Here is a 22512-nt window from a genome sequence, read left to right as displayed (position 1 = left end):
TTAGATGCTCCAGTTCAGTAGGTGTAGTTTGAGCGGCTCCTACAAAATGTGGATTTTCTGGCAGAGCAAGCCATGTGCCCTATTCTGGGAATTTTTTCTAACAAGGAAAGGCTGAGGAAGCTGGGGCTGCTCAGCCTGGAGAGGAGCCCCAACTGAGAGGGGCCCTCAGCCCTGAGTGTCCCTGAGTGTCCCTGTCTGTCCCTGGGTGTCCCTGTGTGCAGGGAGGGGCAGAGCAGGGCCCAGGCTCTGTCCCTGGGCAGGGACTGAGCCCAGAACTGCCCCTGCCCAGGAGGCACAACTCCTGCCCTGGGCAGTGCCCAGCCCTGAACAGGCTGCCCAGGGAGGGGCTGGAGTCTCCCTCAGTGGGGATACTGCAGAGCCCTGTGCACACAATGCTGTGCCCTGTGCTCTGGGATGGCCCCGCCTGAGCAGGGAGGTGGCACCAGGGACCCTCTGGGCTCCCTTCCAGCCTGAACTGTTCTGGAATTCTGGGATTTTTTTCTGATTAATAGACTTTCCATTTAGTTCTTCAGTATTGATGCCAGGGTTTACTTCATGGGAAACAATGCCCAGACTGGGAAGGGTGCTCTCTCTGTCTGTCTGTCAAGATGCTGTTTATCAGCACATCCTTGTAAGGCCAAAAACAACTCAGCATTTGAAAATTAATTCCCAGTCTATGGAAGGGTTTCTGGTTTTGATTTCTGCTTGTACAGTTGTCACCTATTTTTACACTATTTCTCTCACCTGCCTTCAAGAGTTGTAAAATTCTTAAGATCTAACTCCTTCTAAAATACTCCCTGAAATCCCTGGGATGTAAATGTAGGGAAGAGTGGCTCTCCCTGGAGAAGGGTTGGCTGTTCCAGTGTATTTTTCCAAACAAAACATCCTTCCTTCCCCCTGAAAGTCAGGTCCTGCCACACTCTCATAATACCAGGTTTTGATCCCTCCTTTCCAGCCTAACCTGTGGAAACAAATCCCACAAGGTATCAGGGAGATATGGCAGGTTCTTATCTATTAACACAATGCTTTTTATCTCTTCTAGAAAAAGATTCTGGTGAATTTAAATGCTGAATGTTGAGGATTTCCCAGATGTTCAGACTTGGGAAGCTGCTGAGGTGGATTATTAATTTTTACCGTGTTTATGCTTTCACTGCCTGCAATGTTTGGGCATGGATCTGTCATTTGCTCAGCTTGATTTGCATGAAGCCTTTACAGTGGGATGCAACCCAGGAATAAAAGAACTTAATGAAGATATATCCCAGATCCTCTGAAATCACTCAGTAGCACAAAGCCAAGTGAAATGAGTTGTCCAGAGGCTGCTCCCAAATCACACCAGCTGCTGGCCATGGAACCATGCAATGCTTCACCAAGATTTACCGTCAAACACATTTTGGACCTTTCTTTTAAAATTTTCAACCCCCAAAGAATGATCTAGGCATTGGAATAACAGTAGATTTTTGTTCTCCATTTTTTTTTCTTTGAAAGAAACAAATTAATCAATTTTCAGAGAAAATGTACTAATGCCAGGAGAGAAATATACTAATGCCTCTGAGAGAAGAAGAAATAGTTGTCCTGCACCCCAAACACCCTGTCCTAACATGCCCTGTGTCAGGTTTTGCTCTGATATGGAAGGAAGAAATTTGGGTGAGAGTTTTCTCACTATTATTTCCCATAGTCCAGAATGCCCAGAACATCCTCTGATGTGACAGAAACCTGTGACAAGTTATTCCTGAGGTCTGGCATGAGCCAGAATGACTCAGCACTGGCCTGTAGAGCTGTGGGATGTGGCCTGGCAAAGATAAAAAAATCTGAATCTATTCTGGTTTCAATCCATTTTTTTCCCTTTTCCTGAAAGGGACCAAACCCACTTTCTCCTCCCTCTGTAGTCTGGTATATTCCTGTTATTGCTTAATAAATTGCAATTTTGGGTTGAGGCCAAAATGTTCTTTACATTTCATAAAAGGTGCAGCAACCACATGTGAGTGGAGGATGGTGGTAGTTTTTCTGTGGGAATATTGGGAAAGGGCAGTTCCAGAAGCTGTGTGTTCGTAATGAAAGAAGGTATTTCTTGCTGAAGCCTCTGACCCCAACTCCTGTGTGAAAGTCAGCACTGCTGGGTGGAAGGTATTGACTGGGGTGTCCCAGTCTCTCCAGCTCTGGTTTGCAACTCCTGGTTGTCTAATTGTGACATAGCCCTGTGTCTGCTCAGCCCATCTGGGACAGAGTATCATTCATTACCTGTTGATTCCTCTGGGGGAGGATGTGACTGGCTCAAAATCGCCCACAACCCCTCTGTGTGCACTGAGCACAGACAGTTGATTTTTTTCTTTTTAGCTAAGCTGAAATTTGGACAATTTGACTTACTTTATCAACTTAATCAAACATGCAACGCTGGTAAAGCAACATGGGGACTGTCCACAGGGTGCCTGGCATGTGCCCGCCTTGGCCAGTGGAGCTCCTGAGGTGGGGGCTGCCTCCTGCAGCAGCTGGGATGGGATGGTTTGTCCTGATCAGCCTCTGCTACTGGTTTCAGAAGGGCAGCTCTCCCTCACAGCTCTGTTGAGGCCTCATTCACTTTCTTTCCCACCAGCAGCCTCCCCCAGCTGTTTCAGCTCAGAACTGGATGTCCATCCTGAGTTCATCCTGTCAGGTCCTTCTCCCAGTGCCAACTGCATTTTTCCTCAGTGGATGGCCACCAAGGTTGTCACTGGGGTGCAGCACATGGGGTGCAGAGAAAGGCTGAGAAAGCTGGAATCTGCTCAGTCTGAAGAATGACAGTGGGAATGATTTATGTCTCTCTAAGGAGTAGCTGTGAAGGTGGACACTTCCAGGGGCTCACAGGGAAAGAACAAGAGGTAATAGATGCAAGTTACAACAAAGGAAGTAACCTTCAGACAAAGACAAACATTATTCCCTGTGATAGTGGTGTGATGCAGACACAGGGATGAGAGAAATCTTGGGATCTCCAATCTTGGGTATTCTTCCAAACTGTCTAGGCCTTGAGCAAGCTCTCTGAATTTTCTGTTAGCCCTGCTGTGAGTAGCTGGTTGACCTGCCAACCTCCTGATGTCCTTCTCCACTCCAGTTTTCCTGTGATTTACAGTGATGAACTGTTGTACTTCCTAGCCAGAGTTCACCTGGCTGGGCTCTAAGCTATCCCATGTATGCAAGTCCTGCAGCCCAGGCTGTTGGATTCTTTTCTGTCAGGCCTGTCTTGATACCACAGAAATCTTGATGAGGCAGAACACCTTTTCTTGTAAAACCTCCTTTCTTGTCATTACAAGCACTTCCAGCCATGCCTTTGCTCATAAATTGGTCTCTGAAGGAAATATGTGCCTTGTAAAACTGAGGGCTATGTAGATTCATTGTGAAGCTGCAGCCAGAGCATCATAAACAGTTTCCTCAGTCTTGATGAACTTTCTCTAATATTGTTACCCTGGAATCCCTCTGAAGGTTTTAGTATCAATGTTAATGCCTCTAAGTGAGGAGTAAGGGATGAATTCCCTTTTGACCTGTTCACCTGGAGGCTGGTGACTGATGCTGTCCTTGGCCAGACCCAACACTGCCCTTTGATAACTTATCATAGAAACATGGAATATCCTGAGTTGGAAAGTCCAGCTTCTGGCCCTGCACAGACTCCCCAGCAGTCCCACCGTGTGCCTGAGAGCATTGCCCAAACGGTCCTGGAGCTCTGCCAGCCTTGGGGCCATGTGCATTCCCTGAGGAGCCTGTTCAGCACCCTCTGGGGGAAGAACCTTTCCTGATATCCAACTAAACCCCCCAACACAACTCCAGCTATTCCCTCGGGTCCTGTCCCTGGTTACCAGAGAGAAGAAGTTGGTTTCTGCCCCTCTGCTTGTTCCAATCTGTTTCAGAGTAGATATTTATGCCAGCAATTTTCAGTGGGAATCACTCCCATTTCAGGATCCAGTCCTCATATTTTGTGTTGGAACCATTGCTTTGCATTTGGAAGTCAGTGTAATCTTCAGCTTCACCAGTTCCTCTCTCTCACACATCGCTGTGCTGACAACAGTCCATCCTCTTCTGAGCCTTCATATGGTGAACAAGACAATTTTCTGGGCCTTTTCCCACCACATTTTCCCACAAAGGATCACTTGCCCTGCCTCCCCTCTCTCTTCTGGCCAATGCGTGGCTGAGCAGATCTGGGGAGTGGGAGAGTCATTAAAACTTGACGACAAAAGCTCACACTGTGAGAAAGTCCCTCGTCTCCCTATCTCAGATTCACTTAAATTAAGCCAGGTTCTGGAAAAGGTGCAAAGACCCAGGGGCAGAAGGGAGTCAACTGGGCATGGACACACTTGGTCTGAAGATTGGGATCTTCATTAGAGCTGCAATTTCTGGAAACACCTTGCAGGTTAGGCAAGAGCCGACTGCTTCTGAAATTGGAGCAGGATGGATCCAGGTGCTGGGGATCCTTGCAACGGGAGAAAATTACAGCTGCAGACTTTTGTATCTGTGGGTTTGGAGCCTGAATGTTGTGTTGGATCTGAGCTGCCTGTCTGTCCATGGTGAATTGGGAATGTCCTTGGCTTTCTCCATACTCATCAGAGACACTTACCAGCTGTTGGAATCAGAAACCTCCTTACTCTGCAACACTTCCTGACAGGAGGGGGCAGCCAGGGGGAATCTGGGCTCTGCTCCCAGAGAACAGGGATAGGAGGAGAGGGAACGGCTTCAAGTTACACCAGGGGAGGTTCAGGTTGGACATCAGGAGGAATTTCTTCTTGGAAAGAGTTGTCAGACACAGGAAGGGGCAGCCCAGGGCAGTGGTGGAATTCCTCTCCCTGGAGGTGTCCAAGGAAGGACCTGACATGGCACTCAGTGCCCTAGGCCAGTGACAAGGAGGGGGGATCAGTCACAGGTTGGATTCAATGATCCTGGAGGTATTTTCCAACCTCAGTGTTTCTGTGAAGTCATTGAAAATTGCTGACAGTGACTTAAAATGAACCTTTTCAGTGGTCTGTGAACTGTTGTGAACTTGCAGACTTCCTTGTACCTGACATTCTGGGTGGGTGCAGAGTTGTGTCAAAGATTTCTTCTACAGCAGGAGCCTCACAACAGCACCCTGGTTTGGAAACCACTGCCATTAGTGCAGGGCAGCCATTCCATTCCTTTCACTGGTTTTACATTTTAGGAACCTCTTTCTGGAAAGTCAGGATGAACCAGTTGTGCATAAAATCAACCTCCTCCCAGTTGCAAAAGGCCACAATTTTGTGCAGATGAGATACAGGAAAGGTTGACAGATATGGAAAGGTAACTGTTTGCTGGGTCAAACCTTGAAGAAGCAGAAAGAAGCCAAGGTTTTTCTCTAAGCAACGACTCCCCCAGAGACCTGGTCTCTGCAAGCACCAGTTCAGAGGGTCCCAGTGTGCTCACATGGAGCTCTTGTAGTATCTATGTGCTGGTGCAGGGACAGTTCAGAAGCTGTGGAGAAGCTCTTTGCTTTGGCTGCCTCTCCTGTGGTTGCAGGGAAGCCTTGGGAGAGCTGAGAGGTGAGGCTGCAGTCACCTCTCTTGTTTTCCAATGAAAATCAGGAGAAGAAGGGTCTGTGGCTAAGCCAGAGGAGCAGGGAGCACAGGCAGTGTCTTTCTATATTATTATGTCTTTCCTCAGTTTCTTCAGGAGATATCACTGAGTCTTGCCCATTTTACTGTTTTAAGGATTTGACTTAGTTCGTTAGGTTTTAGGTGATGGTCATTGTGGTTTTATGGGTCCTTGGGCTATTCCCTTTTGAGAATCTGCAGCTCTCAGACCTGGCTGGAATTGAGAATCATTGTTCCTTTGAAGTGCCAGCTGCTAGAGCAAGGGCTGGTGTGCAGATGATGAATCATGAAACATTTGTTTTTCAGCCCAGTCATTCTGGCTATTGCAAAGTTCCTTTTCAAGCAGTTGTTTTAGGAGATGAAATGCAGTTGGAGCAGTCCCAGGTTATATCTGCATTTTCCTGATTTACTCCTTGCTTATGCAGGTGCTGTCTGAACATGCATGTGCCTCTTGCCAGGAAAACATTGGGAGTCACTGCTCTTGCTGGTTTATTTTAGGTGTTTTTTTTTTTTTTTTTCTTTTTTTTTTTTTTTTCTTGGTCCCTCCAGTGCGGTCTGACTGCTCAGGTCACTGTTTTTCTCTTTCTCCCCTGAAAATACTGATTTCTGATTTCCTGGACATCTTGCAGCCAGCTTGCTTGGTGAAGATCAATGTTTGCAAAAAGTGAGACAGCCTGGGGTCATAGAGTCAAGGAATCATGGACTGGTTTGGGCTGGAATGGACTTAAATATCATCCAGTTCCACCCCTGCCATGGGCAGGGACACCTTCCACTGTCCCAGCTTGCTCCACGCCCCAACCTGGTCTTGGGCACTTCCAGAGATGAGGCAGCCACAGCTTCTCTGGGCAGGGCTTGTGCTGTCCGATACATCCTGCTCTTCCCCAATAAAGATTTTCTTAAAATTCCTCAGGGTTCCTATTCCCAAAGGCCCCTGAAGGGGCTCTCCAAGCACTGCCAGCCCAACAGCCTCTGCACACAGACAGCTTTGCTGCTGTGTTTGCCCTGTTGCCATTCAGCTCTCCCGGAGCTCTTGCAGTGCAGTTGCTAAACCAGCTTCCCACAGTGAGTGCAGCTCCCAGCAGAGAGCACAGCTTGGCTGAAGCCTCACTGCCAAACCTCATTCCAGCTTTGCACCACCCACACACAGCTGATGGAGGGAGTCTCACCTCTGCTCTACATCACCAGCTGCTCGTGACTCGTTCACTGCTCTGCTCAACACGCTCTGGGCTGGAAGGATGGAGCTTTTCCTCCTTCACTACCCCTTTACCTGTCTGCTCATTGCCTTTCTAGTCCTTTACCACGTGAAACCTGCATTCAGATTCTTCTGCAAGATGACCTTCTATAAGTTATGGCTCTTCACCATAAGTATTGGGGTTGCCATCCTCAGTATTCCTCGTGGACGTAATGTGGACAACATGATGTAAGTTGTCTGTGGCTCCTTTCTGCCCTGAGCATTGATAGAGTCCGCTCTATCCAGTGCTTTGATTTAGAGGGTCCTGGGGGTGTGCTGTGGAGGGGAGGGATCAGTTTTATATTGATCTGGGGAGATGACAGACTCTGTAATTCAGAGAAGTGGTGTGGGTTTTTATACTGGTTTGGGGTTGATAAAAATAATAACAAATTAGGGAAAGAAAGGATGTAAAAGGTGACATATATTTGCCAAAGCAGGTAATGCCAACAACTTGGATGTAATACAAATTGCTATTTTTACTAGAGCTCTTTCATCTGGTCTTTGGAGCTTTATTTCCCTCTTCCCCATGGCTAAGCACTCTATTACTAACTTGTGTTGAGAAAGCCACTCCAGGGGCTCTTCCCATTCTCTACTCTGAGCCAGTGCACACCTGAGACATCACCACGGTGCAGTGCTGGCCCCTGCATGGGCACTGGTGTTCCCATCAGCTCAGTGACAGCCTGGTGTCCCAGGTCTGGCAGTCCCCCAGCCCATCCCATAGCTGCCCATCCTATCTCTCTAAGTTCTGTTCAGACTCTAAGACGTGGTCTCACCTGGAGGCTGCATGGGCTGTTCAGGAGTGATCAGTGGTGGCAATCAGGTACCTGGGCTGAGTGTGGATAAAAAGAGGACTCTGCTACACGCCAGCACAGTGCTTGAACCCTCCTGAAGTGCTGCAGAAGCAGGACTTACTATTCCATTTTATGCTTCAGTGGGAATTCATATCTCCTAACTGAGTATCAGCCTTTTGCTTTGAGAAATTTTGTTCACCTCTTAACTTTGGTGCCTGATTTTGTTTTTCCGGATGTTATTTTAGCAATATCTCTTCAAATAGGATTCCCAGCATTGCAGCCTAATGTCACCTAAAGGCAAATCCCTCTCTTTCCACAGCCAGCAGGGTTAGGCACAGGCTTACTGCAGCCTGTATTCCCAACCCAGCAAGGTGGGGAGGAAAGCAGAGTACAAAGGTGTGCTGTGAATCTGGTAGTATTAGCTAATATTTGGTTGATCTGTGGAACTTCTGAAGCTGTAGTTGCTGGGTCATTGGTCATGTATGGCTTGAGGGAAACCTACAAGGTGTATTTTTCTTCTGTAATTAAATAATTAGCTGTAGAGGGACACTAATTGTTCTCCAAGTCATGGTCAAAGCTGTGTCAGTGGAAAACCAGCAGAAGCAGAGTGTGAGGTGGGCTGGTTTGGATGCAAAGTCCTAAATGGTCCTAAATGGTCAACATCTCTTTGGCTAATTTCCACTCTTCTTTTCCAGGTTTTTGCGCATATTGACTGTGCCACTCAAATACATCTTTGGCATTCAGATAGTGGTGAAGGGCAAGGAGAACCTCAGGACTAAGAAACCTTTTGTCCTGGTGCTGAATCACCAGACCTCCCTTGACATCATGGGTATGTAGTGATCCTGCCTCCTCCAGGCAGGCAGGAGGGCAGGAGTGGCTGCTACAGAGCCCTTCACCAGCCAGCCCCAAGCCAGGGCTGGTCTCCAGGGCGTCAGAGGCATTTTCAAGCTACATCAGCTTCACTCTCTCCAAGGGAATGGGGTCAAGGCTCTCAGCTGACCACAGCCCTCTCATAGCTGCTCTCCTTCAGTGCCAGTCCTGAGTGGATGGTCAGGAGACCCCCCAAAATTCCCCAGGGATTCTATGAAGCTTCAGGCATGGCACCCCCTAGAGCAGAGGGCTGTTGCCCAGAATCTAGAGGGACCCTGAGTGCAGATGACTATTTGTTCTGCCCTTGCTGTCCCCTTGCAGTGATGATGGAGATATTGCCAAGGCGCTGTGTGCCCATTGCAAAGAAGGAGATCCTGTACATGGGCACATTTGGCCTGGCCTGCTGGCTCGCAGGGGTCATCTTTATCGACCGCAAGAGGAGAGAAGAGTCCATTGGCACCCTGACAGAGGTGGCGCACTCCCTGCACAGGGACAATGTGAGTGGGAAGGAGTCCAATGAGGAGCCGCTGGAAAACAGAAATCTGAATGTGGGTGGAAAGAGATCTTTGTCTCTGGGCTGGGCACTGAGCAGAACAGAGTGAGAGCATCAGTGTGTTCTGTGCCCATGAATGCAGGTCAGGGGTACAGAGATAAGCCCCAGGGCACCATCCCTCTGCAGTGGCTTAGAATTGTACCTGGAGGTCCTTCTACCCTAATGTCTTCTCCTCCCTGCAGTTGCGTGTCTTGATCTTCCCTGAAGGAACTCGCAACCATGGTGGGTCCATGTTGCCCTTCAAACGTGGGGCTTTCCAGCTGGCTGTGAAAGCCCAGGTGAGACGCACCTTCCTTCTGCCCCTGGAGGGCTATTTGCCTCCTGTACTGGTCCCTGGCTTCCCTATGGATTGCGAACATATCCAGGAGCCCTCAGGGTTTGCAGGTGGCACAGGAGGGGTCTGTCTCAGAAACAGAGAGACAAGTGGAAAACCTTTGTTACAGCTTGGGATAAAAGTGGGGGGACCTTGACAAGAGCCCTGGACCTCCAAAGGGAAGTTTCTGCTGAACTGGCCTCTTTAGACAGAAATTTGACAATCCACTGTTGGCCTAAATACAGAGATGAAAATACAAAATCCAATGGTGAGGACATGGGGCGATACAGTTAAATGATCTAATTATTCAAATAATCATCTCAGTGTCTGCTGTGACACTGATGGTGATAATTATCAACATGGTGCAGAATTCATTAGTTGAATTTTGGAGAAAGGAAAAGGAGATGTGCATATTCACTGCAGACTACCTTCCCTCCAGGTCCCCATTATTCCTGCAGTGTTGTCGTCCTACAACAACTTCTACAACCAGAAGGAGAAGAAATTTACACCAGGTGAGGATGACCTGGAGCAAATAATGGTCCAGGTGGTGGTGCAAGCTCAGTCCTTGGAGCTATGACCGGGGTGGGCAGAGGACCACGTGTAATATGGCGACGGCACCCAGAAAACAGCTGTTTCTGTCTTCTTGGGAAGAAATGGGACATTTCAGGCATCACTTTTTCCTCTCCCCTTGGATTCTCACTGCTTGTCCAATACCTGTCCAAGAGAACTTGGAGAAGCAGCAGAGTCCTGGGGCAGGTCCTGCCCCTGACTCCCCCCCCACCCCCGCCCCCCGACTGCCCTTGGATCTGCAGGTGCATGGAGAGCTAGGAAACATTTATGGTAACAAAAATTTCTACTGGCCACTGATACAATTTTAGGGAAAAAAATAACACAGGTCTTGGACTTCAGAAGGAAAATGCAGGAAAAAATGGTACAAATGCCAATAGAGAAAAGTAACCCATCATGTTCCTTCTCTCCCTAAGATGCCACCCACCTTAAAATGGACTTCTGCCACTTGCCACTCTTTCCCAGGCCATCCCTGGTGTTCCCTGAGGAGACAATCTGCATCTGAAATTCTCATTCCTCCCATTGTTGTGCCTGGGTGTAGTCATTCCCTTACAGGCAGACACCTGGAAGGAGAGAGTAGTGCAAATGATAAATATGGAATTGCGTTTCCAGTCATCTTTCACCTGCTGGTTTTATCCTCTCCCTGTTCACACGCAAAAGTTTTTTGGATCTGGAAGTGTTCCCCCACTTGAGGGTCAATAGGACCATGACCAGGGATTCTGCCAGACTTTTACTTTCCTTTCACATCCGTGCTCTGGGAAATCTGAGAATAACCTCATGGGGAGGGATCTTGGAAGAAGCTGAACATTTTGCTTTAAGTGAGGCCAGGTCTAAAGACAGATGAGTTAGCTTTGTGACTAATCCACAAAATGTTGTATTAACTCCAAGGATGGAGATTCCAAGAATTCCCTGAGCTATTTAGGAAAGACTTTTTGCAATTACATGTATATTTGCCTCTATACAACTTCAGTCACCCTGGGAATTCATGGTTAGCTAATTCCATGCTCAGCAGATCTCAGAGCCATTTTCCAAGTGGCTGTTAAACAGTCAGGACCTGAACTGCTGAAGGAAGAACCCTAGTTAGTTTTCCTTGTACTTTCCCATTTTGCCCATCTGGAAGTTTTGCCAGAGCTGATTCTGAAGATGGTGGTCAAGATTCCAGCACACTGAGCAGCTCCATGGGTCAGGACAGCTCCCTGTGTCCACAGTGCTCTGGGTGTGCTGAGGAGCCTCTTGGAAGCCTGGCTCTGTGTCTGCTGTTGGACACTGTCATTCATGGAACATGTCTGGTGCTTGCTGGAGGTCTGTTCCCAAGAGACCTGGATTTTCAGCACAGCCTTGTCATCACTCTGCTCTTTTAGTAGGAGCAAGTGAAGTGAGGTACCAGCCTGGCTTTGGGTGTAAGATGTGCAGGCAGGTAACACAGAATTATGGAATCACAGAAGGGTTTAGGTTGGAAGGGACTTGCAGCTCCTTTCATTCCCCCTTATCATGGGCAAGGACATCTTCCACTAGACAAGATTGCTCCAAGCCCCATCCAACATGGCAAACCGTTTTCTTTTGTGAAGTTCTTCTCTAAAGCTTGTTTTGCCTCCTTCCCACAGCTCTGTTGCCAGGACTGCTGGATTTCTTTCCAGGCACACGTGTTAAGCCATGCAAGAACATTATAACACAACACAGACTCTCCACAGATCCCCAGGTTCCTGTCTGTGCAGGCACTGTCTTGTCTCCACTGGCCCAAAACGGGGAACTCTTGGTGCCAGTACAGAAGAGCATGATGGCAGCTCCCCAGTATGTTCTTCCAGTTTACACCAGTCCATTGGTTAGGTGCTTCCCCAGAGAAACCTAACATACCATGGAATCCTGGCCACAGTTTCTCTCATCCCAAAGCGTGTTTCTGGAAGGAGGGACCGTGCTAAATTTGGTATTCATAGACAGAGCACAGCCAGTTTGGATGTGTTGTATTAAACATCTTTTTGCCCGTGATCTAGACAGACCCTGCAACCTTTCCACTGTGAAAACCCATCCTATATGAAACCCATCCTATACTGCATTGTGTTGGAGAAGAGATTCACCTCTTTCCATGTTTATGATTCATATGTTCTCAGTGGACGGGAAAAGCCCAGGTTGGGTTTTTGCTGTGTACATTTGGGATGTGACTGGGCTCCCACTCCACTGGGGTGGAAATGAGAGCATTTCCTTGGTTGGCACCAACCCTCCTGCTGTACTGCCTCTAGCTCTTCTATACCACTCATGAGGGTTTTTTTCCCCATCTCACCTTCTTCCAGGAAAGATGACCATCCAGATCCTGCCAGAAGTGGAGACGCTGGGCCTGGGCCCGGACGATGTTCCCAAGCTGACGGAGCAGGTCCGTGACTCCATGCTCTCTGCCTACCAGGGGATATCGGGAATGACAAATGGAGCTTCCCATTAGCGATCCAATCTTCCAGCTCCATCTGTGTCTGCCACAGTGCAGGGGAGGCCATGACAACCACAGGAAGGTCTGGCAGCAGAGACGACTGTGGATTGTGACACTGACAAACCAGAGACAGGCAAAACATCCACCAAGAAGAGAAGCTTCCAATGGGAATGTTCTTGTGTTCCTCCTAGAGAACTGTGCCACCCAGCGAGAGAGACACGCAATGGACAGCTGGACATTTCTGTGTAATCATATTGCTGAGAATGTCCCACCAGCTGGACCCCAGAGCTGACCCCTTCCTGTGATCATTGCTGCCTGCTTATAACCACCTTTCCCTGTTCAGATCCACCAAGGTGGAGGTATTGATCCCAAGCCTGTGACCATGCTGCCCGGGAAGTGGCTGTCTTGGAGTTTGAGGGTTGCCCACATTTCCCTGTAATACACTCAGGAGAAGGTGCTGTTTTCTTCCTCTTCTATGGAGGATTTGGGAGGTACCTCTGCCATGAGAGACAGAACCAAGGCAGCTTTGGGAGAGGGGAATTAAAGACCTTACAGGTGTCTACAGGGATTGGTGGTTTCTTTGGCATATTTAGCCTTCCTTTTAAGCTGTGGAAGATTTTATTTTCAGGGCTGAGCACATCTTCAAAGTGCAAGAGGGACATGTCTGGGGGCTCAGAAACCAGAGGCAAATCGCAGGAGTATGCTGCCTAATATCCTTGCTATGCCCAGATGGAATCATCATCCCTGGAACTGTCAAAAGATGTGTGTATCTGGTGCTTAGGGACATGGTTTAGTTGTTGACCTGGCTGTGCTGGACTCTATGATCTTGGAGTGCTTTTCCAGCCTTACTGGTTCTGCAGTTCTGTGACGATTCTATGATAACCTCATGATTTTTAGCACAACCTTTATATCTTTCAACTCAAACACACACTGGGAGCTGCAGCTCCCAATTTCTGAGTCCAGCCTTCTGTCTTCTCTGTCAGAGGATGCCCACCAGCCACGATGTGATTTGCTTTTTTGTGCTGGTATGTTTAGCTATGAACCATAGCCAAAGACTGTTTTGGACACAGGTCTGATTAACACAGAATCACACACAGATTCATAGAATCGTTTAGGTTGGAAAAGCCCTCTAGGATCATGGACTCCAACCTGTGAGTGATCCTCACCTTCTCAACCAGCCCAGAGCACTGAGTGCCACATCCAGTCCTTCCTTGGGCACCTCCAGGGATGGGGACTCTACCACCTCCCTGAGCCCCTTCCAGGGCTTGACCACCCTTTCCAAGAAGAAATTCCTCCTGGTGTCCACCCTGAGGCTCCCCAGGCGCAGCCTGAGGCCGTTCCCTCTCCTCCTGTCCCTGTTCCCTGGGAGCAGAGCCCAACCCCCTGGCTGTCCCCTCCTGTCAGGAGCTGTGCAGAACCACAAGGTCCCCCGTGGGCCTCCTTTTCTCCAGGCTGACCCCCTTTCCAGCTCCATCAGCTGCTCCTGGGGCTCCAGACCCTTCCCCAGCTCCATCATCTTCTCTGGACATGCTCCAGCCTTTCAATGTCTTTCTTGCAGTGAGAGGCCCAAAACTGAATGCAGAATTTGAGGTGAGGCCTCAGCAGTGCTATCAGATGGGGATAGGCACTGCCCTGATCATGCTGGTCACAGTGTGTCTGGCACAGCCCAGGTGCCATTGGACTCTTGCCCACCTGGACACACTTGGGATCTTGTTCAGCCAGTGTCAACCAGCTCCCCCAGGCCCTTTTTTAATGGAAAGATTTCCAAACCCTCTGCCCTCAGACTGTCATTCATGCCAACTGTAGGTGAGTGCACAAGGATGTGTTTTATTACTGCCCAGAATACCCAAACCACGCAGATTCACTGTAGGATTTAAATAAAACTTGTTTCAAGGCTTCAAGATGCAGCTGCCATGCTTCAGTGACTTCAAAGGCTGAAATCTCACTGCTGATTAGAAGCAGCCTAAACAGCTCCTTCTCTTGTGCAAAATCAGGAGATTGGGAATGTTTTGGTGAAGATTACATGAATGAGCTGATTTCTGAGCAGGTAAAAGGATAAGGAGTTTGATTTTGCAATGCAAGTATGCCAGCCTTCAGGTTTGACACCCATTCAGGATGGGAAGTAAAAAATCTTGTCATAATTACACTTTTAGAGAGTCAGAAAGCCTCTGATCAATTCTTTAGGGCAACAGAAAATAAAATATCATTGCCCTTTCATCTGAAGACTTACATTACTGGAAGTTTTCTTGAAAGAAATTATATTTTTTTAAAAATTGCATTACAGGAAGTAAAACAGTCTTGAGGTCCCCTCTGGGAAACCATGTGCTGATGTTTAGTCAACAGCAGCCAGCGGAGCCTGATGTCCAGGCAGGAGTTTCCCAGGAGCAGCTCAGTGCGACCATTAGGGGTTTCCAACGCTGGTCTGATGAGTAGGATTAGAAACTGTCAATAAAGCAAGAAAAAGCTGCTGAGAAGCATAAAGTCTTCCCTGGACACACCATTTTTGTCCACCTTTTTCTCATCCCTGTATCCTTGCACCTCTGAGACACCATGGTGCTTCCAGCCTTAGAATGAGTGGTTTGGTGGCACACCACCATGGGGCAACTCCTGCCGAATTTACACCGCCGACAATGTGCGCGGTGCAGCTTTCAGATGTCGCAGCCCACCAGCCGCCCACCAGCATTGAACCGCTCCTGAGAGCATTGGCTCTTTTGGATTTTATTTGGTTCCTGACAGCTCCAGCACCCTTGTGTGAGCATGCCGACTTTTGTCCGGCGGTGCTCCTGGGGGAAGAAGGCACAACCACTTTTTGCAGCGAAAAGGGACACCATCTGGACTGAGGACCTTCACTGCTGGTTTTTTTTCCTGAGGTCAACAGTTGGGTGAGTCTCTCCTGGTGGCGTGGGACAGACCTGGCTAGGGGGGCTCCTCGTAGGCAGCTTCGTTCCCAGAGGTGAGGGGACGCGCGGCGCGCAGCGCAAGAGGTGTGCTGCTGTTGGCTCTCCGGAACCTTCTCGGTTTTTTTTCCTCTGTTTCCAGCAGTGAGTGGGTGGAAGTTTGCTAGGTCGGCAGCTTGGGGCACGGCTGTCTACCCAGCAGAGAGAAGTTTATTCCCAAGATGTGGGTATCCTGGCGGGGGGTGGGGGGGGGGGGGTAGGAAAGTTTTCTAAAAGTTTAGTTAAAGGGTTTGTTCACTGGATGTTTCTTAAGTTCCCTCACGCTACTGTTGAAGAGGTCAAGAATGAGAAGTTTTGGAAAGCTGTGGGTTGTTTACTAACAGAAAGCACAAAAAAGAGGGACCCTGCTGTGAAGGAGGGATTTATGAGGTTGTTTCTTTTAATTTTTGAAATTGTGAAGAATACAGCTGCGAATCATGAGCTGGAAAGTAAAAAATGTCCCAGTTCCCCAGTTCTCTCTAAACCCTCGTACCTGCCTTCTTTTCCTACTCCTGCTTCTGCTCCGACACTGGGAAAGTCGGAGGGAGCAACCCATCCACAGCAGACGCAGGGCTGCTACCCTCTCCCTGGCTCCCCCCGCTTTCCTTGGTACCCTCACCATGGCAGTGATGGCCACACCGTCGGGGAATCTGTCCCTAAACCTCTTTCCAATCCCTTTATCCCCATAGATAACTCTGTAAATGTTCAAGGTCGCTTTGTTTCCCAAAACCCATTCCTTGCACATTCCAGAGAGGTGCCACAAGATGGCTGCTGCCTCGTGGCAGCCATCCCGATGTCTCAAAATGGCCACTGCCACGTGGCAACCGTTCCGGCGCCGAAAAATGGCTGCCACCTCGTGGCAAACTCTTCTTCTTCCCAGAATTCCTTCCTCCTCCTCCTCCCACCCCCCCCGCCACCCCCACCCCCGGACCCTGCCTTTCCATCCTCCTCTTCCCCTGCGATTTCTGCATTGCTGTCTCCTCCCAAATGTGATGGTGCAACCGCTCCTCCCATGTCACCTGACCCCTCCCCTCCTCCCGGCAGTACCATCGGCCCCGCCCCCTGCCCCACACTGCCTCCGCCCAGAGTTCCGCCCCTCACCCTCAGGGTGCCACCCTCCTGGTTCCTTTTTCCCATGCCCCACCCTCTGGTTCCCACGGTGATGCAGCAGCTGGGGGGGAGTGGACGGACAGGGAGGGGAGGGGACAGTGAGGCAGGATCCATTAAGTAATACAAAGCCTTTGTTTTCAGCTCCTGTTGTTTACAATAGGAACAGGCAGCATCCGCGGTATGAGCCACTTTCATATGATATTATCCGAGATCTCTGCAAGTCCAAACAAGAATTTGGCCCAAAAAAGCGAATTTTTTCAGAGCATTTTAAGAACTACCTTTTCAAAAACATTAATCCCTGTTGATATTAAATGTCTGTTTAGTTGTTTGCACCCCCCATCAGAGTATAAATTGTGGGAAAGGACTTGGAAAAGGTTAACAGAGGACCTCCTCCCAGAGATCCAAAAGAGTGAAGAATGTGCTGCCGATGCTGAGGGCCACCCAATTACAATCAGCCTTCTTATTGGTGAGCTTGATTGGAGCTTGGCACAAAAACAAGCAGCAGTGATTCCTAGAGAAGTCTGAAATATGATTACATCTACAGCTGAGCAAGCATTCTTTGGGATGCCTTCCAAAGAACCTGTGGTGCCTTATATTGCAATTAAACAAACACTTTCTGAACCATTTGTAGATTTTGTTGACTGAGTCAGAGCTGCGGTTGAGAGAAAGGTGGACAATCCTCAGCTACAAGAACAGATGATTTTAGACATTGTAACCACCAATGCTAACAAGATGTGTGGCAGAGTAATCCTAGCTCTTCCCACATCACCACTGCCGACCCTCGATCAGCTGATCGAGGAGTGCACATGCAAAGCCATGCTCGTCAGAGAGGACATCATTAGATCCAACCCAACATCAGAAAAGACTATGGCAGCAGTCTTCTCAGCTCCAGCAAGAACCACCTTCTCCACAAGACCTCCAAGATCACCGGGCTGCCGGGCATTGTTTTCATTGCGACCAAGATGATCATTTCATTCATCTCTGTCCTTTTCTAGGGAGGGCTCCCCAAGTGTGGGTGGAGATGTGAGGGGAGAAAAAGGTGATCAAGTTTCAAGTCACCACGCTCAAAAAACGTGAGCATTCAGCATAAGCAAGCCCCGCGCAAGGACCTAAATAGGGCGATTTGCGGGGTGCCAGTCACTTCTAAAAATAATTGCCAATTAACCACATCGGACTTTCATGAACCGTTCAGACTCAGACTAACTAACCCTATCTTTTATTCCAATCAGGACTGGCATGAGATTGGCACGGAGCCTGGACTTCTCCCACACATCCAGTAGGTAGAGGCCTACAGGCACATTCCATCACTGAATTGCAAGTACCTCGTTGTCAGGGACACAAAATACACTCCCTTCGGTGTTGAAGTCATTCCTGCAGTCCTTACACTTAACCCAGAACACTTCACCCTCATGACGCGCTGTGTCCATCCCCCCCTCCCTGCCAGAAGGCCAGATCATTGCACAAGCTATCCCAATACCCCGTTTTATGTGTGATGACCTGGACCTTTCTGTTTTCTACATCGAGGTGCTAGGAGAGGAAAAGCCCCATGTGTGGTGTAGCCTTAATAGCAAGGGGCATTCTATCCAACTTCAGGGGATGATGGACACGAGAGCAGACGTGACAGTCATTCCCCCACACAAATGGCCGCCACAATGGGAGTTGCAAGATGTGAATCGCTCAGTTCAAGGGATTAGGGGTCTTCAATCAGCCCGAAGATCTAAGAGCATAGTACAAATTATGGGGCCGAATGGGCAATTAGCGTCTATCCGCCCATTCATTTTAAATTCCACATTTACCCTGTGGGGGAGAGATGCCATGTCACAGTGGGGGGCAAAATTGGACTTGCTTGCTCCTCAGCCTTTTTAGGCACGGCCACTGCGGGACGCCCTACCTTGAAGCTGAATTGGCTTACTGATAAACCAGTCCAGGTAGGTCAGTGGCCACTCAACAAACAGAAATTAAAGGCACTCACTCAGATTGTGGAGGCAGAACTGGCCAAGGGCCATATATTAGAAACCAACAGCCCCTGGAACTCTCCTGTTTTTGTTATCAGAAATCACGGAGGTGACAGGTGGCGTCTCCTCCATGATCTGAGAAAAATAAGTGATGTCATCGAAGACATGGGATCTCTCCAACTAAGGATGCCTTCCCTATCTACGCTCCCACAAAATTGGAAATTGGCATTGACATAAAAGACTATTTCTTTTACATTCCTATTCACCCGGCTGAAGCGCCACGGTTTGCTTTCTCTGTGCCCTCCATCAACAGAGCTCCCATGAAGTGCTACTACTGGTGTGTTCTCCCGCAAGGGATGAAAAACAGTCCTAGTATCTGCCAGTGGTATGTCAGAAGAGTTCTGTCCCCAGTGTGCAAAAGGGAGAAAAAAAAGTATAATGTATCATTATATGGATGATGTTCTTATTTGTGCCCCTGACGACAACATGCTTGCATGTGCCTTAGAGGACACTATTGCAGCCTTATCAGGGGCAGGATTTGAGCTGCAAGAAGAGAAAGTCCAATGCCTTGGAGGTATCTGGGCCTTGAAATCACCAAACGCACCATCACACCCCAAAGAATCTTAATTAATGACAACCCCAAAACCATGAGAGACCTGCACCAACTTTATGATTTGTTAAACTGGATCAGGCCCTGGCTGGGGCTCACCATGAGGGAGCTGTCCCCTCTCTTCAACTTATTAAAAGTGGGGGAGAGCCTGGATTCCCCAAGGGCCTTGACTCAGGAGGCCAGGGCTGCACTCGAGAAGGTCCAGTCCACCATCGCAAGCAGGCAAGCCCAGCAGTGCCATGAGGATCTGCCCTTCAATTTCATAATCCTGGGTAGGTTACCACATCTCCATGGGTTGATTTTCCAATGGGACACGGACCAGAGGGACCCTCTCTTAATCATAGAGTGGGTGTTCCTCGGTCACCAGTTGTCCAAAAGCATCACCAAGCCACAAGAACTGCTGGCCCAGCTGATCATAAGGGCTAGGGCTCGCTTGTGCATGTTGGCAGGGTGTGATTTTGCATGTATCTACCTCCCCATCAAAACATCCATGGGGAGAATGGATTGTGAGACCTGGAAGCATTTGCTCCCTCAAAATGAGATTCTGCAATTCTCCCTAGATAGCTACATCGGACTAATTTCAATCAACCATCCGGCTCACAAATTATTTAACACTGAATTTAATCTGATCCCAAAAGAGATCCAAAGTTGTCAGCCACTCAAAGCTCTCACAGTTTTCACAGATGCATCTGGAGGATCCCACAAGTCAGTAATAACCTGGAAGGATCCTCAAACTCAGCTGTGGGTGGCCGATGTGAAGATCGTGGAGGGTTCTCCTCAAGTTGCTGAGCTGGACGTAGTTGTCTGAGCCTTTGAGGATTTTCAGAGCCTTTTAATTTGGTAACTGATTCGGCCTTTGTAGCAGGTGTAGTGTTCCAGGCAGAACATGCAGTAGTCAAAGAGGTCTCTAATCCTGCCATCTTTAGCTTGCTTTCGTGTTTATTACACCTAGTTTCCCACCGGGAGCAACCCTTTTTTGTGATGCATGTGAGATCACACACCGACCTCCCTGGGTTCATTGATGAGGGAAACCGCAGGGCGGATGCCCTGGCCGCACCTATACAGCTGGCTGGCCTTCCTAATATCTTCCAGCAGGCCAAGTTAAGCCACCAGCAGTTCCATCAAAATGCCCCAGGGCTGGTCCGCCAATTTCACCTTCGGCATGACCAAGCCAAAGCAATTGTGGACACATGCCCCAACTGTCAGAAGACAGCTTTACCATCATTGGGTTCTGGGGTGAACCCTAGAGGGCTCCGCAGTTGCGAGGTGTGGCAAACTGATGTCACTCATGTGCCCGAGTTTGGACGGTTCAAATACGTCCATGTATCCATGGACACTTTCACAGGGGCAGTCTTCGCCTCATCCCATGCTGGGGAAAAGGCAGCAGATGCTCAGAACCACCTAATGCATGCCTTTGCAGTTTTAGGAATCCCATCAGTTATCAAAACGGATAATGGCCCAGGTTATACCTCCAAGGCGTTTGGTGAGTTTTTACAGGAATGGGGGGTGCAACATCAGACGGGGATTCCACACTCTCCCACTGGTCAGGCTGTAATAGAAGGCCCTCACCAGACCTTAAAGCAAGTCCTCACCCGCCAGCAGGGAGATGTCCGAGCTCTGCCCCTACATCTCAGGCTCTGCAAGGCGCTCTTCACCATCAATTTCTTGAATTGTTCCTTTGACAGACCAGAGCCGCCAGTCCTGAGACACTTCCACCAGCACCAACACACAAGATTTAAGGAAAAACCACCTGTCCTTATCCGGGACCCAAACTCTGGAGAAATCCAGGGTCCGGTCCATCTCATCACTTGGGGACATGGGTACGCTTACGTGTCCATGCCCTCCGGTGTCAGATGGGTCCCTAAGAAATTTGTCAAATCCTGTACCCCAACAGGAACTGCCCAGGTGTCCCAGACCGTGACCCCCCCCATGGACAAGAAGATCCCAATGACTGCACTTTTGCGCAGAACCGAAAACATCGCAGGAGGGACAGCGACTCCTAATGCTACCCCATTTCCTTCTTCTCTGCCTTTTCCTTCAAGAACCTTGGTTGTTATGTTTACCTTAACATTCACTGCATGTTTTGTTTTCATTTCAGGCACCTGCCATGCTCCTCGCAATTGTCATCTATGGGCTCCAGTTCAAGGCCTTAAACCAGTCCTTGGTAGGTGTGTGGATTGTCCCACAGCCTCGAAAAAACGTCTGGGTGACCCTGGTCCATTCCCTGAACCAAAGCCATCTGTGCCTCTCCACTACAGCAGCAGACAATGCAATGTCAACCTGCCTGGTGGGGATTCCTTATCCAGGAGTCCCCTCTCGCCTTCTCTGAGGTCTGTGCACCCTAGGGCTCCTATCCCTGGCATCACCCAACATGACCCAAATTCCAATTCTGAGTGCTAAAACAAGCTCAAAAGTTGTCGAAAGGGGTGCAACTCAATTTGATAAGCATTGTGCCAGTGAAATTTATCATTGGGCCAAATCTAAGCATCTCACTGTATCCGTTTTTCTACCTTGGGCAGCAGCTGCTAAAGTTCTGAGTGAGCTGGGGAATCTTAAATGCTGGGTGTCTCGCCAGGTGAACTTAACATCTAGGGCCTTAAGCAACCTCTTAGAGGACAAGGAGGTAACCAGACGAGTGACCCTGCAGAGTAGGGCAGCCATCGATTTTCTGCTGCTGGCACACAGGTATGGATGTCAGAAGTTTGAGGGGCTGTGTGTTTTAATCTGTCATCTAAGAGCCAGTCGATCCACGCGTTCATCCAAGAAATCAAAGGCGCGGTGGGCAGTGTGCAGCAGGAAGGTGAGGACAGGTTTAAGAGCCTGTTCAGGAACTGGGGTCTTTCTGGGTGGATGCTGTCCCTCATAAAGGACATAAGCTACCTCATCATCCTTTTCCTGTTGTCCTTCTGCTTCTGTATCTTAGAACGAGTCATCACCTCCTCCCCCACAAAGCCTTCCTCAGCATCCAGGATTGCAGTGGCTGCCATAACAAGAAATAGTGGATGGCAGGAAAACCAGAAAACAGAGAGCACCAGGGTGTAAAAGAGACTGGACTTTGTTCTTTTTCACAGTGCCCTTCTTCTTCTTTTTAAAACAAAGAAGGGGGAGATGTGGCATCATATGTTTTTAGAATTAGTTATTCCTTTTGTAAGTTAATAATGGTTTGGTCCTCAGTTCCCCCCCCATGTACTTCCTTCACAATGGTTTCTCCCTAAGTTGTTTATTCCTTGTTGTCCCGCCAGTGGTTTGTCATTCAGAACATCCCTTGATGCCCTTATGAGTTTATTTCTTCCCTTTTGGTGCTGCTTACCCCCCCTTTCTGTCACAGTAACCACCCCCATTTATTTCGAGAATTTTCTGTGTCAACCATCCCTTATTTGATGTATGATTTGCTCCCGGGGTTTCTCCCCTCCGCTGTGTGATCCTCAGTGGCTTAGCTGTAACCCACGCTCCTCCCTGGGTCCTCGTTTATTGGTTAGCTTTGTGTCTCCTCCTATCACACCCACTCCCTTTATCTGTCCCTCCCCAAGCCCTCCTCCCTGACACCCGTCCCTGGCCCCGCCTGGGAAATAAAGCTCCTTGGTACCTACACG

The 22512-nt window shown here is 48.8% G+C and overlaps 2 protein-coding genes across 4 annotated transcripts; both read left to right on the top strand.

Moving 5' to 3' along the window:
* Nucleotides 1–6673: 6673 nt before the first annotated feature.
* Nucleotides 6674–12872, top strand: LOC132337357 (1-acyl-sn-glycerol-3-phosphate acyltransferase alpha-like). Of its 3 annotated transcripts, none has more exons than XM_059865860.1 (6): nucleotides 6674–6984; nucleotides 8282–8415; nucleotides 8778–9004; nucleotides 9192–9287; nucleotides 9762–9834; nucleotides 12178–12872. In XM_059865860.1, the coding sequence occupies exons 1-6, from the start codon at nucleotides 6800–6802 to the stop codon at nucleotides 12321–12323; spliced, it is 861 nt and encodes a 286-aa protein (XP_059721843.1). In that variant the 5' UTR covers nucleotides 6674–6799; the 3' UTR covers nucleotides 12324–12872. The 3 variants fall into 3 exon arrangements, with proteins under 3 accessions (XP_059721843.1, XP_059721845.1, XP_059721844.1); XM_059865861.1 differs by having other exon boundaries at nucleotides 6678–6984; nucleotides 8778–8953; XM_059865862.1 differs by lacking the exon at nucleotides 9192–9287 and having other exon boundaries at nucleotides 6675–6984; nucleotides 8778–8953.
* Nucleotides 12873–15196: 2324 nt separating this feature from the next.
* Nucleotides 15197–22508, top strand: LOC132337356 (uncharacterized). Its single transcript, XM_059865859.1, has 2 exons — nucleotides 15197–20402; nucleotides 21018–22508. The coding sequence occupies exon 1, from the start codon at nucleotides 15507–15509 to the stop codon at nucleotides 16473–16475; it is 969 nt and encodes a 322-aa protein (XP_059721842.1). The 5' UTR covers nucleotides 15197–15506; the 3' UTR covers nucleotides 16476–20402; nucleotides 21018–22508.
* The last annotated feature ends 4 nt before the right edge of the window (nucleotides 22509–22512 follow it).

Source organism: Haemorhous mexicanus, chromosome 22, assembly GCF_027477595.1.
Source record: "Haemorhous mexicanus isolate bHaeMex1 chromosome 22, bHaeMex1.pri, whole genome shotgun sequence".
NCBI lineage: Eukaryota > Metazoa > Chordata > Aves > Passeriformes > Fringillidae > Haemorhous > Haemorhous mexicanus.
The sequence above is the reverse complement of the archived record's forward strand: the minus strand, read 5'-3'. Positions and strand labels throughout refer to the sequence as shown.